This window comes from Ceratotherium simum, chromosome 9 (genome assembly GCF_057802395.1).
Source record: "Ceratotherium simum simum isolate JZ-2026a chromosome 9, ASM5780239v1, whole genome shotgun sequence".
In the NCBI taxonomy this organism is placed as follows: Eukaryota; Metazoa; Chordata; class Mammalia; order Perissodactyla; family Rhinocerotidae; genus Ceratotherium; species Ceratotherium simum.
The window spans coordinates 50,231,581-50,249,396 of record NC_141908.1 but is presented as its reverse complement, the minus strand read 5'-3'; the positions used below and the strand labels follow the sequence as shown (position 1 = coordinate 50,249,396).

Below are 17,816 nucleotides of genomic sequence, written 5' to 3'. Positions count from 1 at the left end.
TATTGCCTAGACAGACAGAGTCCAGATCCTGAATGACCTTGTGTGTTAAAAAGTTTTGGTGTATCCTATAAGCAATGGGGAGCCACCACATGACTGTGAGCAGGGCATGACGCTGTCAGTTTTGGGGTTTCAGAAAGATTATGCTGACTGTTTTGTGGAGGATGGCTTGCCATGACTGTAGTTGTAGAACCAGGGAGAGTAATTGGAAGCTGTTGCTCTAGTTGCAGCACAGAGAAGAATCATCACCCAGGAACACCAGGGACCTGTACGATGGAATATTCTAGGCATCCAAAAGAAGCTAGATAACAAAACTACCATCCTAAGTTGGGAGCAGATTGGGGAAACCACATATCCTAGGCTATAGCCAGTGCTCCCACTTCTAGAGCCTCTGGGTGCTTTGACCCCAGACATCAAGGGAGGCAGAAGACTATGTCCAAACATTCCTTACTTATATGGGTATAGGGGCAGAAGAAGAAAGAGCACCTGGTATTTCAACAGTCTGGTCACTCATGGTACCATGCGGGGACTGATAGGGGAAACTGGAGGAGGTATCTGAGCAGCTAGACTTGGTCCTCTTCACATCTCCAGGTGGAGGAGGGTGATGGTGGCTGCTGACATTCTGCCTCAAAAACATATACACAGTATTATTCAGCCATAAAAGCCATAAAGTACTGATACACACTACAATATCAATTAACTTCAAACATATTACACTAAGTGAAAGGAGACAAATGCAAAAGGTCACCTATTATGATTTCATTTATACAAAATATCCAGAACAGGTAAATCCATAGAAGGAGAAGTGGCAAAAAGCAGATTAGTGTTCGCCAGGGGCTGGAGGAGAGGAGGGAATAGGAAGTAACTGCTTCATGGGTATAGGGCTTCCTTTGGGATGATTAAAATGTTTTTGAACTAATAGAAGTGGGCAGTTGCACATCATTGTGAATGTACTGAATGCCACTGAACCGTTCACTTTAAAATGGTTAATATTATCTCTTGTGAATTTCACCTCAATTAAACACACACACTCATACACACACTGCAGCATCATGAACCTCAGAACAGATATTGGACTATGATGCAGACCTGGGTTTGAATTCTAGCTCTGCCAGATTCTAGCAGGCCTAGCTGCAAGACTTCAGGCTGGTCACTTAACTTCTAAGGAGCTCAGCTTCCCATCTGAGTAGTAACCTGCTTCATATGGCAGCAGTGAGGAGTCACTGAAATAATACATGTAAAGTGCATTTCACTGTGTCTGACACAAAACAAGCTTGAAATTCTACTGTTAATATTATTAACTACTCCTCACAGAGACAACCCCAAAGTTATTCAACTACTTTTATTTTAACTCTCAGGTATCTTTTTTTTTTTTCGGTGGGGAAGATTGGCCACAGATGTCAGCTCAGGGCCAATCTTCCTCTTTTTGCTTGAGGAAGATTATCCCTGAGCTGACATCTGTGGCCAATCTTCCTCTATTTTGTATGTGGGACACCACCACAGCACGGCTTGATGAGCAGTGTGTAGGTCCACACCTGGGATCCAAACACACAAACGCTGGGCTGCCGAAGCAGAGCACACTGAAGTTAACTACTATGCCACCAGGCTGGCCCCTCTTAGGTATATTTTAGGCTACACTTGATTTAGTGTAGTGTAAGCTTTCTTTGCTTTCCTTGGAGAAATGAATTTTGCCATGAACAAAGATTTTCACATAGCAGAGAACTTGGTCATAATTAAGAAAAAATATGAATTCTAGGTCCACAAAGGTATAAGCTACAGTTACCGCAGTTCAGGGTCATAGCAAATATCACTAAGTAGTCATGATGCTCTATCCTGGATGCAGCCTCAGATCCTTCTAACACAGCATTCTAGGACAGGGATCAGGTGTTGGGATGCAAGATGACACCAATTTGCCATCTGTTTCTATTGTAATTTGTTCCTCTCAGAGAAGCATACGTGACCAAGAAATCTTAGTGCAGAACGTGTATTTGGTTCTTGAAATCCTCAATAAAGACCAGAAAATCATTATAATTACAAAAATGTCCTCTTTTACTATTGGGCAGTAGGCTTGGGAGGAGGAATTTAATGTAAACCCTTAACATTTGAGACATATTTAAACAAAAAAAAGGGAAAAGGGAAGGGAGGGAGGAAGGAAGGAAGGAAGGAAGGAAGGAAGGAAGGAAGGAAGGAAGGAAGGAAGGAAGGAAAGATAATACACTGTGGCTTTACAGTGTAATACTAACACGACGTTGTAATAATGCTGTACCGTATACAAAGGATATGGCATTTGATCCCGACCAGGAGGCAGGTGGACATTGCTGTCCTCACCCACAGCTTAGGAAGCGGAGGATTGGAGAGATCAAATGACTTAAGGTCACGTAACCACCGAGTCATGGGCTGTATTAGTTTTCCTAGAGCTGCCATAATGAAGTACCACAAACCGAGCGGCTTAAAAAACAGCTATTTATTGTCTCACAGTTCTGGAAGCTAGAAGTCTGAGATCAGGACTCAAGATTGGTAGGGCCATGCTCCCTCTGAAGGTGCTAGGGAAGGATCTGTTCCAGGCCTCTCTCTTAGCTTCTGGTAGTTCCTTGGCTTGTGGCAACATAGCTTCAATCTGTGTGTCTGTGTCCAAATTTCCCCTTTTTATAAAGACACCAGTTATATTGGATTAGGGGCCCACTCTACTCCAGTATGACCTGATCTCAACTAATTACATCTGCAATGGCCCTATTTCCAAATAAGGTCACATTCTGAAATGTTGAGGTTAGGACTTCCATATATGAAGTTTTAGGGGACACAGTTCAACCCATAACATGGGATGATCAAAGCCACGCTTTCTGTACATATGTGAGGAGCATTGCTTGAGCCTAAGGGTTTAAGCTTTGGGCCTCCCTTAAAGGCAAGAATTCCCATTATTCACTAAAATATAGCCTTTTAAATAAAATTCTTCTTTCAAGAAAAACATTCAATAGTCCTTCACATCAAAAATCAGTTACAGGATTTTGTCCCCTACTCATTAACCTGGTATGATAGCTATATCATGCATTTGATGACCTTAGGAGTTCTGAATTAAAATACTGAGAGGTCAACAGAAGCCACACACATACCCAAAAGGAGAAGGAAGACCATGAGAATCTATGATGACTCATTATATTTAAAATCACAGTTATAAATTTTGAATCCACTAATAACAATAGCCCTTTCCTCATTAGTGCCAAAGGGCTATGTCTGTTATTTTTATCCCTGCCAGAAATCATCAGTGGGCTGGAATAATGTAGTACTGGTGACACAAGCCTTCATTTCCATTTTTAATTAAAATTCTTAGTGACCCAGAGCCAGATTTCCTTCTGCACCAGAGCCTATGGAAACTCCACAGTGGAAACTTAGTGGCCAGCGAATGAAGGAGCAGGCAGGAAGCTGGAGGCTTAGCACTGAATCAGAACATCACAGCTCTTGGGAGAAGACGCAGGAGGGGTGTCAACATGGCCACTCCACGCTCCCACCTTGTCCTTATTTCCCGCATCTCTCCCAGGCCACAGATCAGCCCTGGTGGGGCTCACGATCACCCCTCCTCAAGATCCACTTCTGTGGTGATTCATCACTCCATGGGCCCCACTGGCTCTCCTTCCTGACTCTCACATCTCTTTTGATGGCACCACTATTGTGAGTTATAACATTCGTCTTTATCACTCACATTTGTTGAGCTCTCAGTTTGTATCTCACTTAATTCTTGCAACACTCTATAAAGTAGCATGACTGCAGACTGCTACCTGTCTATACACTCTCCACTTTACTTAGGGATAGAGCCCTGGTACTGACCTGGCCCATGGCTGCCCTGTTAGAAGACTACATTTCTTAGCTTCCTTTGTAGTGAGGTGTGGCCATGTGATTAAGCTGTAGCTAACCATATGTTGTATAAAACTGCCAGGGGCCGGCCCCGTGGCTTAGCGGTTAAGTGCTCAAGCTCTGCTACTGGCGGCCCGGGTTCGGATCCCGAGCGCGCACCGATGCACCGCTTCTCTGGCCATGCTGAGGCCGCGTCCCACACACAGCAACTAGAGGGATGTGCAGCTATGACATACAGCTATCTATTGGGGTTTTCGGGGGGAAAAAAAAGGAGGAGGATTGGCAATAGATGTTAGCTCAGAGCCGGTCTTCCTCAGCAAAAAGAGGAGGATTAGCATGGATGTTAGCTCAGGGCTGATCTCCCTCACAAAAAAAAAAAAAAAAACTGCCAGAAAGTCTTAAAGTAAGAAAACTTTCATTTTTCTCTCCTTCCATTTGCCTGTAATAAACACATAAATGTTGGGTACCTCATGGGCATCTTGGCCCATGAGGTGCCCTTGGGAATGGAAATCACACTTAATGGGGCAGCACGAGGGCAGGAGCCTGGGTGGCTGCCATGTGCCCTGCCAGACCAGCAGTACACGCGTGGCCTAACTCCCAGCTTATTTTATGTGAGAGGAAAATAAAAGTCTACTTTGTTTAAGCCACTGTTATTTGAGACTTTTTATCACGGTAGACTTGATCTCAATCCCAAGTGGTTATTATGCAAGTATTAGTACTTGCATTTTACAGACGAGGAAACTGAGGCTCAGAAAGGTTAAGTAATTTGTTCAAGATCAAAGATCTAAGTGGCAGTGCTAGAATGAAGCACTTCAGATCCTGTACTTTTAATCTCTCCGACATATACAGTCATGCACTGCATAACGATGTTTCAGTCAGCGATGAACTACATATACCGTGGTCCCTTAAGATTAGTAACATATAGCCTAAGTGCATAGTAGGCTATACATTACATAATACTCTGTAATGTTCACACAAGGGCAAAACTGCCTATCGATGCATTTCTCAGAACATATCCCTGTTGTTAAGTGACGCACAATGGTATTTTCTAAACAGATCCTTTCCCATGCTGTAAACCTTTCCCTTCCTGTAGCACCTGTCTTCCCCCATAGTTAAGTTGCCAAGTAGTGTGAGTCTGCCTCCCAGGGTCCTGGCATCCATTTCCTGTCCCACTACTCCTTCCCCATGGAGAAACCTGCAGCTGGCTGACCGCAGAGACAGAGGCACTCAGCCTGGACAAGGTGTGCCCTGGGATAGGTGGGAGAGGTAGGGCTGTCTGGGGAGTGAAGAAGTGACGGTAAGTCTGCACTTCAGGCACTGCTTCTGTTTTGACTCCTACTGAAGCTGATTGTCTCAGGTCAAGTTGGGGGTGGTGCTGTTGCTGTTGAGAAGGGAGTGGAGGAGAGAGAGAGAAAGAGAGAGAATGTGTGCGGCCTGAGCTGTGGAAGTCAGTGAGCTGAGGTCTAAATAAAGAGAACATGGACAGCAGATTGAAATATTCCAGAGGTATCAAGGATGAGAAGGTCATTGACACTTTCTCTTTTTTTTCACCAAATGAAAGGTCTCACATATTTATTACTGAACCTACTAGTGCAGAAGCATAGAAATAAAGAGAAAAATAATTTTCCCAATAAAACATGTCTGTCCAGATAGTGGTGGTGTTTTCAGCTTGATATGGTAAGATGCTAGTGACATCCTTGATACAGCATAAATATGTGTGCCATCTCATGTGAAATTCCTTATAGACCCAACTTGGTTCTTTTCTAATGTATCCTCTTGGAGTTGGACCTGATTTTATTACCAATTTTCATCCAAATCCACTGGGGAATGGGATGATTCTGCTTTTGTTTCTTGGCCAGGAATCACTTGATCCTGAAAGTCTTGTGAGAAGACATAGCAAGGAACAGAGTCAACTGCACATACCACAATGGCAGAGAAAGGGAGAGAGAGCCAATGACACTTTCTTTCTTTCTTTTATTTTTTTGGTGAGGAAGATTAGCCCTGAGCTAACATCTGTTGCCAATCCTCCTCTTTTTGATGAGGAAGATTGGCCCTGGGCTAACATCCATGCCCATCTTCCTCTACTTTATATGGGACGCCGCCACAGCATGCCTTGATAAGTGGTGCATAGGTCTGCGCCCAAGATCCAAACCTGCGAACTCCAAGCCTTCGAAGCAGAGTGCAAGAACTTAACCGCTATGCCACTGGGCTGGCCCTGAGCCAATGACACTTTCAAAAAGCAGTTTCAGAATAGTGGTACAGAACAAATGCAAAGGGTAACAAAAATAATTACTGCTGGCTGAGCATGAACTCTAGCAAGTCTTCTGGGGTTCAATCCCAGCTCTACCACTTATTAGCTGTGGTCTTGGAACTTCTAGCCTCTTTGTACCTTAATTTCTGTAAAATAGAGATAATATCAGAACTACCTCAAGGATTATGAGGATTAAGTGAATTATATGATGTGTAGAGAACAGAGCCTGGCATGAATTAGTTATATATGTTAGTTGTTATTATTATTTGCCAGGTTCTACATACATGTTATATAATTTAATCTTTACAGTAACCCTATGAGGCAGATAGTCTCAGCCTCAATTTGACAAATGAGAACCGAGGGTCAGAGACGTTAAATATCTTCCCCAGGGTTGCACAGCTGGTAAGTGACACAGCTGGATGCACACACTGTGCTTCCATGGCTGCCTCTTCTTGAGATAAGCCAGGCAGGCAGCTCTCTGGGGAGGGGTGGAGGGGGACAGGCTGTGGGTGGATGTGTGAGTCACGTCCCCACCTCCCCAATCCCTACCCCCTACACACCATGTGCAGGGACACAAACAGAGCAGAGCTCAGACAGTGCAGGGGAGGTTTATACCACTTCTCTTTACTTCTACCACAGATTCTTTTTGATTTACTTTATGAAATTCAAGTATGATTTTTAAAAAAAAAGAAAAAAAAGCCAGTATGAGGTAAAAGGTACAGAATATCATTTAGACTAATCCTATTTAAAACTCACGTAACATAATGTGCCACAAGCACTAATATGAAATCTATGACATATGCTACAGATCTGGTTTCTCACAAGATCTAAAACCAGCATTCGCTGGGAAATAAACACAATATGCTGACTAGAGTATGGATTACCCACTTTACTATGTCTTTGGCTTATTTTGGATGAGGCTAAACCCCTCACTGCCACAGTTCCTAGAACAACAGTATATTGCAGGTACATGTGGACCCTGCACCATGTTTCAAACTTCAAGTCACACTGAGCCACTTTTTGGTTTATACCACGAGAAAATCAGATTTTATCAGCTGAGTTTATAAGTGGGGTATAAGTGAGATCACACCAGGCCCTCAGTGTCCTCAGATGATCCATTAGGTAATCTAAATTAGATGCTCTTCAGGCAGATATAACCTTGAAACACACAGCTTTATTTGTTCTTCTCATGTAGAAAAAAAAAAGAATCCCAATTTTTCAAAATGAGAAAGAAGTTGGGTTGCATTTATAAGTATATGGATCAATATATGTTAAGAAGGGAAAGGAGAATTTGAGGGTTTTTAAATTAGAATTTTTTTTTTAATTTTGAGCTTCTCTATGAGTTTTTATTAATTCACTAATTCCCTGTAGCCTAAGAGATGCTAATTAATTCAAGAAGCCATAATAGCCATTCATTGGCTAGATAAATCTAAAATGGAGAGAGTCTGTCACTGGAGATACCAGCAGCTCATTTTAATTAAAATTACCAATTTGTGAAGTAATGTAAATAAAGGTTATTGTATCCTTCTACTCCAGGAAGTATTAACCCTTTGCATGGCCACCTGAGAGTCCAACAGGACTTAAACAGCCAAGAATATCTGTGTAACTTAATCACTGATTTAAGATATCATTCCAAGTGTGTTGTTCATTGACATTATAAAGCCACGTGGAATTAAGCCGCTTTGAAACACAAAATGGAGAATGGTGAAGAGCTGAGAATGGTTGCCTTGAAGAGAATACAATCAACGTCAAGGAAACAACCACCCCAAAATAATTACCTTTATAAACATTCAGGCCTAGATAAAAGCAAATGTTCCAGGTCTGAGTTTCAATTTTTAAGGAAGAAATTGATGCAAATGCCCATTAGTTTTAGTAGTTTTGTAGCTCAGAGTAATCTCACCTTGTTAACATTCAGGTACAACTGCTTGTAGCCCTTTGAATGTCATTTGGAAGGACAGCAAAGGCCACCTCCACATTTTATGACTAAATGGCAGGGCTCGGCCACGATGCTCACTCAGAAACAGACACACCTGCATGCTTAGCCTTCAAGCCAGCCAACCCGGGAAAGTAGTGTGTGTTCAGGCAACCATATAGTTAAGTCATCACTAAGTCCAAAACTGAGCAGCCATGATGCTCTTGGTAGATTTGCCCTTGACTAAAAGAAATCTATCTTTATTTTCTCACTAACCAGCTCAAGAGCCATTGAACATGAAGTCCTAATTCCTAATAAAACTCCAAAAGTTTTAAGCAAAATGAAAAAGCACAGTTCATAGATAACTTTTGGCCAATGGCTGGGAAAGTATTTTGCAGTGCAATCCAAAGACCTGAAATTAGTTTGAACTTAAAAAAAGCAGGGACATTCATTAGGATGAAGGTGAAATTGGCAAAGGAAAATTATTGTTTCTCATCAAAAGGCTACTTCTGAATGGAGCCTCCCGACAAAACAGAAGTCTGGCTGAAACTTGAACCAGATAAACTTGTTATGCAAATACTTTAGCCATAGGGGAAAGGGCTGATAATGAAATAGCTACAAAGCCAACCATACATTACAGAGGTGATAAAAAACATAGGACAGGTCCTAGCATATGGATAAAAAGCATTGCAGAATTTATGTGAGCATCATGTTTAATTTATCATAACTAAGCTGTCAGGAGCCATGCTTTGACAAATGCATAACACATATAAATGAGTCAATTATCAATAACGACCAAAGGTTCACAACCAAACAGGCTCATGTTTCTTTTCTTTTTTTTTAAACCCCAAAACAATTTTACTAATAGGATTTCAGACTTTCTTAAAATCTCTCCTACTGTCTCCAAATTAAGAAGGCTGGAAACAAATCTGAAAAACACTAAACCACATCCTGGCACTCATGTTCTCTCACCCCCCCAAAAACACACACACACACCCACATGCAGTGGTCCTATCCCCTGTCATCCCAGCTATAATCACTAGGCTGCAGCCAGGCCAATCTGTTCAGACCACTGCAGCAATCAATGAGAAGCCATATAAGTCCTTTGGTGAGTGGTGACCATCATGGACCAAGAATGACTGAAATCACTGAATTGACTCTGCTATGGTTCAGCAGTCAAATGCGGACGGGGTATTAAAGGTTTTAAAGCTGTTAAAAAATTTCAAGTTCTGTTTATTCTTTAGAGAGAACCATTTTAGTTTACTTTAATATAATGCACCGTGGCTCAGTCTACAATGGGAACTGAAGCAATTATCTGGATAATTCAGGCTAAAAAATCTTTTCCTGAAATTACCCGATAATCATCTTCCCCACCCCACTCCCACCAATAATGAAAAGCTTATAATCTGAAGGTCTAAATCCTCCATCCTTCTTCCCTTTCTCTCCCAATATGAGCAAGGTAAGTACAAAAGCAAACCAAAGCTCTCTCTTTAAATAGCATTTCTAACCCAGTGAGTGTCATTGTTTATATTTAATTAGAGTTTTGAATAAATAAAATGAAATAGTAAAGTCAAATTGCATTTGGTAGGCTGAGCCTAGGGTAGGCGGGCTCATCTACAAAACCAAATGATATTATTTGGAAAGAGTGAGCAGGTTTCCACCGAAAGATATAAAAATACAATAATTAGTTCCTAATCTCAAGAGTTATATTCCTAAAAAGCTTGAAGAAGGAGAATTCGTGGTTGAGGAATCTAAGATATTATGGGGAAAATAGGATTGGGGGGCTGAGGCCAGGAAAGAATCTACGAACACCTATAATATATAATATTTTCACTAATAAAACCAATAGGGACAACTCATTAAATAAAGAGAAAATTGATGATATTTTCCGTATCTTAAATTAGTAATAAACACACAATCACTTAATACTTATTTACCTTCCTTGGTTCATTAGAACCTTTTCAGAGTCTCCCTCCCCTGAAATTTCAACAAGATGCTTTTGCTTAAAGACCTGAACAGACATTTCTCCAAAGAGGATATACAGATGGCCAACAGACACATGAAAAGATGTTCAAAATCATTAACTATCAGGGAAATGCAAATCAAAACTACAATGAGATATCACCTCACGCCCGTCAGAATGGCTATAATTAACAAGACAGGAAACAACATGTGTTGGAGAGGATGTGGAGAGAAGGGAACTCTCATACACTGCTGGTGGGAGTGCAAACTGGTGCAGCCACTATGGAAAACAGTATGGAGATTCCTCAAAAAATCAAGGATAGAACTACCATATGATCCAGCTATCCCACTGCTGGGTATTTACCCAAAGAACTTGAAAACACCAATGCGTAAAGATACATGCACCCCTGTGTTCATTGCAGCGTTATTCACAATAGCCAAGACTTGGAAGCAACCTAAGTGCCCATCAAGGGACGAATAGATAAAGAAGATGTGGTATATATACACAATGGAATACCGCTCAGCCATAAGAAACGATGAAATCCAGCCATTTGTGACAATATGGATGGACATTGAGGGTATTATGCAAAGTGAAATAAGTCAAGAGGGAGAAGGTCAAATACCATATGATTTCCTCCATTAAGTAGTAGATAATAACAATAATAAACAAACACATAGAGACAGAGATTGGATTGGTGGTTACCAGAGGGGATGGGGGGAGGGAGGAGGGCGAAAGGGATAATTCGGCACATATGTGTGGTGATGGGTTGTAATTGGTATTTGAGTGGTGAACATGATGTAACCTATGCAGAAATAGAAGTATAACGATGTATACCTGAAATTTATACAATGTTATAATCCAGTTACCGCAATAAACAAAAATTAAAAAAAAAAATGCTTTTGCTTTGCTCCCAATAGTATGCATACCAAAGGCATTGCTTTCTGTGTTTAATCCTCCATTCTAGTATCAAGACCTTTCTAAGCCTAAAGTAACTCAGAATGAGTACGTCTAGAATTCTCAGAGTTGGGGAAAACATAAGCAGATTTAAATGAGCATATAATAGGATTTGCCATAAGGAAAAATCAGTGATAGGAGGGATTTCCATACTGTGCGTAACCCTAAAGTCCCAACCCCGTTATCAATTATGTATCTTTATTCCCAAATCTATCCAAGCAATACTGTGCTTGGTTTAAGAACACAAACATAATCTTGAAAACGTATTCATAAGCCAAACTTTGGTGAGTCAAGTTACATTTTAGAGGCATTATGAGAGCTTGGTATAGGAAGGCGTATTTGTGAATATGTAATGGTTTTTTTCTAGGCCAACAGCTTAGAGAAGGTCAATCAAGGGCATCTGTGTGCAGCAGTGGAATGAAAATGAAAACTCTATGGATCCAGCCTTTGCCAGCAAAATCACTGGAACCTTAGCTCCTGGATTTCTCTGCCTGGGGTGATCTGAAATGTGTTCCCAGCCACCAGGGTATCTTCAGCTCTCTAGTTCCCTCCCACCTCCTCTCTTGGCTCCCAAATCTCAGGAAGTAGCTCTTCCTCTGCTCTTATGCAAGCATCAACCCTCCTGCTGTATCTGTTGTTCTTCTCAACACCTCCCATCACCACCCTTGACTTGCGGCTGCTTCTGCATTCTGCAGTCATTGCAGAAACATCAGGGTGGGGCTGGAGGGGCAAGGAAATGTCCTCCACCCCTGGCCTTGAACTTCACGGTCACATTCCAACAAAGCCTTACTTGGTAGAGTTCTCGGAGTTCTTTACCGCTCTTCTCTCCTGAGGAAGATGGCACAAATCCAGGAAGGATTTGACAAGCAAACAATTTTAGGGAACTTGAACTATGATGCATTTGAAATGAAAAGGAAACACAAGTTCACAGCTCTTTATATAAAACCCTTGGGGCCAAATATGTTTTGGAATTCAGAATTTTATCAAATTTTAGAAAAGTAAACCAGTGCATTTACTGTATGTTATGTAACATCCCAGCAGGATCTGGGGCAGCACACTGTAATCAAACACATTAATATACCTGCAGCAATTCATATGAATATTCACACTGAGTGAGATAAATAACGACTATAAATAGCCTTACTTCAGTTTAAGTCATGTGTTGCCACCAAATCAGTTCATATAAGGTCAGGGCTTGCAGCTAAATGACTCAAGTACAAAAAAGCTTTCATTTTTCAGAGTTCTTTGGATTTTGGAACTGTGGATAAGGGATTGTTGATCTGTATTGTGACTAATCAAGGTAGATGATCAAGAGACCCAGTTTGCTTCACTCCCCTGCCTCTATGGAAGCTAAGTCTACCCACAGGCATAAGTTAGAGAAATTTGTGTTGACCCTTCCCTACTTCCTGTTTATCAGCTATCTTGCTCACTTCTTTTCTCCTCCCATGACCACTAAACACCTTGTTTGATATACTAGACACTGAGGGCACCTCTTCCAGCTCCTGTGCTTGGCTATGGCTTGTAATGCCTGGTCTAGATGCCTGCCCCCACAGTTCGCCAGGCCCCTAACTTGGGCTCACATAGTCCCCTCTAGCATATTAAGCATATTCCCAGATTTGGGACCAGTAGTCCTCTGCCAGGGGCCAGGCCAAAAGCTCATGTTCCCAGCACTGAGTCACCCTGTTGTTGTTGCTGTTGGTTCTGCTCCTGTCTTAGTCCCATTCAATCTTGCCTAGTTCCTGGTAACATAGCTCCCATCAGGTACTTCACCCCCCAGTTGGGTTTCATCTTGTTCTCCGTACCTTGAGCCCTGGCTGGGGCTCCTCACCTTGGCACCTCAGGCCTGAGATCCCACTTTGCCCCCTTAATCATGCTGGGAATTGGAGCCCAGCTCCCAAACCACAGATCCTAGAGCGAAGCCCAAATTCCAAGCTGCAAAACCTCTGTTGAAGGCTGCCACCTTCTGTCTCCTCTCTGGTCCCAGTATTGGCATTGGATTTTTAGAAGTTGAGTCTCCTCCCTTATTAAACAAGACACATCGGAAATGTTTGCCCCAGGTCAGAGTAGATTCTCAGCTAAACATGACCCATATGATCAAGAGGACTGATTATAACCAAGAGTCAAATGGAACTCCTTATTTTTCAAATCCTGCCATGGCATCTTCCATCATTTACTGGAACAAAGTCTGTGTCATAACATGCTAGCAAGCATAACAACTTCTAGTGCCAAGCAAATTCCACAGCTTGGATTTCTCCAATCAGTGTTCAAGGCCTTGCTGGATAGGCAATTTTCAGTGGAAGAAATACTCACTGTGATATAAAGTGGTTGAATTCTTCACACCATTTTTCTGGGTGAAGCAAAGTAGGTGGAGGATTTCTGAAAAACAAAAGCAATTTTCTTCTTACAAAAAAGTGGTCAGTTAAAGCAAAATATCAACTTGTCTTTACTGATATCATTCTAAATAGCTCTAATAAAATTTATTGTTTCTTCCCCCGGTGGAAGTCATTCATTAGTGGCAAATTATAAAGTGCCAGCCTCTATTCATTTAGTCCTTCATTTTCATTGATTGAAAGCCTACTATGTCCACGGCTTTCTGCAGGACGTGTGAGGGTTACACAGATCAGGAACATTCCTCAGGGAGCGGACACTCTAATGAGGGGCGAGACAAGCACACAAACCACTATAACTGAGAGCTGAGTATTATTAGTGCCATATGAAAGCTATAAACCTAGTGCTAGGGGCTTTGGAGAAATAGACTTTTAATTTTACAGGATTTTCAGATCATTATGCTATCATTTGAATTAATTATGTGATGCATTTAAAGTATACTCATAAATTCACCAGTCACATTTTTAACTATTTCCTATATGTCAACTTCTACAATAGGCACTGGAGAAAGCAAAACAGCTAAGACAATGTTCCAGACCCCAAGAGATTCATGGGTAGAGAGGGGCACAGACATCTAACACAACTAATTACTGGAGGTCCAAGAGAACTAGAGAACTGCAGAAAGCCTGTAGTAACCAGACCACTTCCTGATGAGAAGGCAGGAAAAAGGGGAAGGGAAGGGCACTGAATTTGACTGAATATTTACCCAAAGAGATTCAATCTTAAAACAGAATTGACATTACCTTTAATTGATAAGACTTTTTTCTAGCCATAAACGGAAATAGGGGCTTGTAGGCAAGTCAAGTTTAGCAAATGAAGAAAGTTACACTTCTGCACACCTGAATTATGACTGTAAATCTTAAACCCATTATACGTGATCTTTGTTTTCACCTGGGTTCTAACTGCTTCCTAAAGCTATAGATTGTTCAGATTCAATAGGTAGAAGAATGGGAAGCAGCAAGAATGACCAGAAATAAAAATGTATCAGATAATGTGATTACAAGTTGCCTCTCAATACCCATTCTCTTCTCATTTCTTATGGTACAATTTTTATTCTAACACAATGCTGCCATCCATATAAGGCTATATTTTCCTGAGTTCCTTGCACTTAGATGTGGCCATGTGACTGAGTTCTGGCCCACGATATATAAATAAAATTGTTCTATGGTGTTTCCAGAAAGTCTTCTTGAAAGAAAGGAGACATGTCACCTTTCTTCTTTTCTGCTTTCTTGAGTATGGATGTGATGGCTGGAGCTTGAGCAGCCATTTTGGACATGAGATGAACTTGAAAATGAAAGCTATGAGCTGAGTATGGCAAAGAAGATAGCTAGGAAACTGGATTCATGATGATATTCATGATGACACTGCAAAGCTGCTATACCAGTTCTAGACTGCTTCCCTCTAGCCTTCCTTAACAGGAGAGAGAAAAAACTTCCATCTTCTTTAAGCATGTTATACGTAATTAATCCTAATTGAGCCAGTAACATTTCAGAGTATTATCCTATCACATGATTAGAACACAATTTAATAAGTAATATAATAGAAGCACAAGCACAGAGATATGTGGCAGCATAATGGCCCCTGAAGATTAGGTTGGATTTTTCAAGATAGAGAAGGAGAGGGAAGCCATTTCAGGCTTAGGAAACAATATGTACCAAGTCACACAAGTGTAAAAAAGTCTGGTAGATTCCAAGAACATGAGTAATTTTTTGAGTCTAGACTATATGATTCTTTTGTGTCTGGAGAGAGAGCAGGAGGGAGGACAAGGTAGAAAGGAAGAATGATAAGAAAGGAAGTATATGATCTCCCTGTTCTGCATGAGAATTTAATTATCCTTCAGATCTTCTGATTCAAAAACCCAAAGGAAAATTATCTGTGTACCCAGCTAGGAAGAGTAGCAGTTAAAGGTTGCCCTTTGGTTATTTTGGTAGTTGCTTCTTTATCTCATTCATTCCACTCAACAATATTTGTCTTCATCTTTCCCTTGCAATTTTTAAATAATAAAAGTACCATCACATAACTTCTGCTTCAATACTAGTTTGGCTGACCTGTTCTTACGGGCCCCTGCTGTTTGAGATTGTACATCCACATGTCCTCCCAGCTCACCTCCGAGGGCCTCAGTAATCTGAGGTATCTCCCGGTGAGCAGGTTATCCTAGATCATCTCTACAGCCCTTTCCAGGACTCGAACTTTCCTTGCTCTTACGTTTTCTGTTCATTCTGTTCTCACTGAGGTCAGTTCCATAGAGAAGAGCTGCTTAAACAATCTACTATCTAATAGGCTTAACTCATCCCCAAAGTAGTTAACCATGACCAAGAAGTCACTTGTAGACAGAGTGAAGAGACTTGATTAAAACAACCCCAGGAGGTTTGACATTGGCCAGCCAAGCATGGAGGGACACCCCTCTGCCACAAATGGAGGATGACTTGGCAAGATTCCACTGGAGAAATGGATGGCAAGTGTCCACTCTCATGTAGAGAACACCGTACTTTCCTGTTTTCAGCCTGTTTCTCAGCAGGTACTAAGGGCAGGGGCTACTGTTTCTGCGTTGCCCTGAACTTCTGCAGCAGGGCACAGAAGAGAGCAGCAGCAGATCACCACTCACCCAGGTCACCACCAATTCATGGTGGCCTCACATGAACCCCACACAAGGAAACATTTCTTTGAAGCTTGGCATCATAGGAATTTGGTTTTAGAGAAGCTCATTTGATCTTGTAGATGCCCCACCTTTCTTGGAGTCCATCCATCATACTTAGGTTCAGTAAATTGAGATGTGAAAGATTATTATCTGTGTATAATGAAAACTAAAAGGAATTTGAAGGCTTTACAGTATTTTGTTTGCACTGACAATATAAATTCTAGTTCTCTCACCATTCAGGAGGAGCACCAAATTTTAACAATGGTAATTCTTTGGCTCCTCTCAACACTACAGATGCTAGCTGCAATCCTGCCCAGAGGGTCTCTCTCTAAAAGGAGATGAGATACTTCACATTCAGTACGATGGGAGAGTCAGTGCATAGCTGTGACTCAGAGACAGGCAGGCATCACTCCCTTACATGTATGGATGCTGAGAGCCTGCAGGATGTATGAATCGTAAGTGGCTGGAAGGCCCATGAGTCTGAATAACAAGCTCTCATTTGGATAATGCTTATGAACATACCAAGGCAGTGTAGAAAATAGATTAGTCAGTGAAGGAAAATGACTATATTAGATTTGAATTTTGCCTGCCTGGATTTTATTCCTGTGCTTTGGACCCAAAATTCAATTTCTATAAATATCCCCTGCACACAGACAGCATTATGGCTGCATGAGGATAGGAGCAAGGGGTGATAGCAAAGAGAGGACTGAACCTATTATATGCCCATTTTTGACACCATAATCCTGAGTCTAGCAAATACGATGGAGATAAAGTTAACCTTCTTCCCTCAAAGTGTCTGTGGAACGAAATGATTTGCTGAACAGTCAAATTGAATTCATTTTAGTTCCTGAAATAGAGAAGCAGCTGACTGGACCAAGGTGGGCACCTGGCCTCACGACAGCCAATCCTAATTTAATCTGGTGACCACGGTAGGACTCAAAATGATAAACTGGGTCAATCTGATTCTCTTTAGAAGGTTTTTTTTCACTTTGAACTGAAAAAAATCAAGAGAATGAGGCAGTTTAGTAATGCTAGTTGAAGCTGAGAGATCCATGATGACAAGGCAGATGGGACAGGCCACAGAGCACAACGCGCAAGCTGAAGTTTTAGGAAGCAGAAACTATGAGTAGGCAGAAAACCAGGGAATGAGGAGAAAATAGGCCAGGTAGAGGAAAAGGAAGAAACGTGCCACAAGGAACCCAGACCCTGTGATGGGAGACCACGTAAGTTATTCCACTCTTCCTTTTGTGAGTGCTTCTCCCTCTGGTGCACCTAGAATATTATTAGCCCCAGCATTCTGTCCTTAGCCTTATTCTCTTCCCATTCTACACATTCACTGATGCTCATTATATGTTGACAGCTTCCTAATCTGTATCTCCTGCCTCGATTTCTCCTCTGCCTTTTGGCTGGTGCATCTAACTACTTACTAGATTGTCCCATTTTGATTTCCCAGAAGGACTTTAAAGTCAGCATGTTCAAAACCAAACTCATCTACCTCCCCTAAAGCTGCATCCACCTGACTGCTGAAGTCAGAAACTTGGGTTCTATCCTCTCCCTTAACCCCTCATCCAATCAGAGAAGGGAGAAGAAAGGCTCTCCTGAAGAAGTCCACATTCTAGTTCTCAGAACCTATGAACATGCTAAAGGGACTTTGCTGATGTGATTAAGGCTAAGGACCTTAATGGAGATGGAAGATTACCTTGGATGATCTGGATGGGTTCAATTTAATCTCGAGTTCTTCAAAGCAGAAGAGGCAGTCAGAAAGAAAGAAGAGGCAGGAGAGATTCAAAGTGTGAAAGGGACCCTACCTGTCATTGCCGGCTTTGAAGACAGAGGGAGGGAGCCCCAAGCCAAGGAATGCAGG

The 17,816-nt window shown here is 41.6% G+C and overlaps 1 protein-coding gene and 1 pseudogene across 1 annotated transcript in view; both read right to left on the bottom strand.

The window, feature by feature from the left end:
- Window positions 1-17,816, bottom strand: part of MYO3B (myosin IIIB) — a 429,858-nt gene that overhangs the window by 248,232 nt on the left and 163,810 nt on the right. The window contains exon 9 of the mRNA XM_087434928.1: window positions 13,237-13,302. Within this exon, the coding sequence (XP_087291054.1) occupies window positions 13,237-13,302 (66 nt within the window). The remainder of the gene's footprint in view (window positions 1-13,236; window positions 13,303-17,816) is intronic.
- On the bottom strand, window positions 5,586-5,741 carry LOC106801511 (large ribosomal subunit protein eL39-like; annotated as a pseudogene).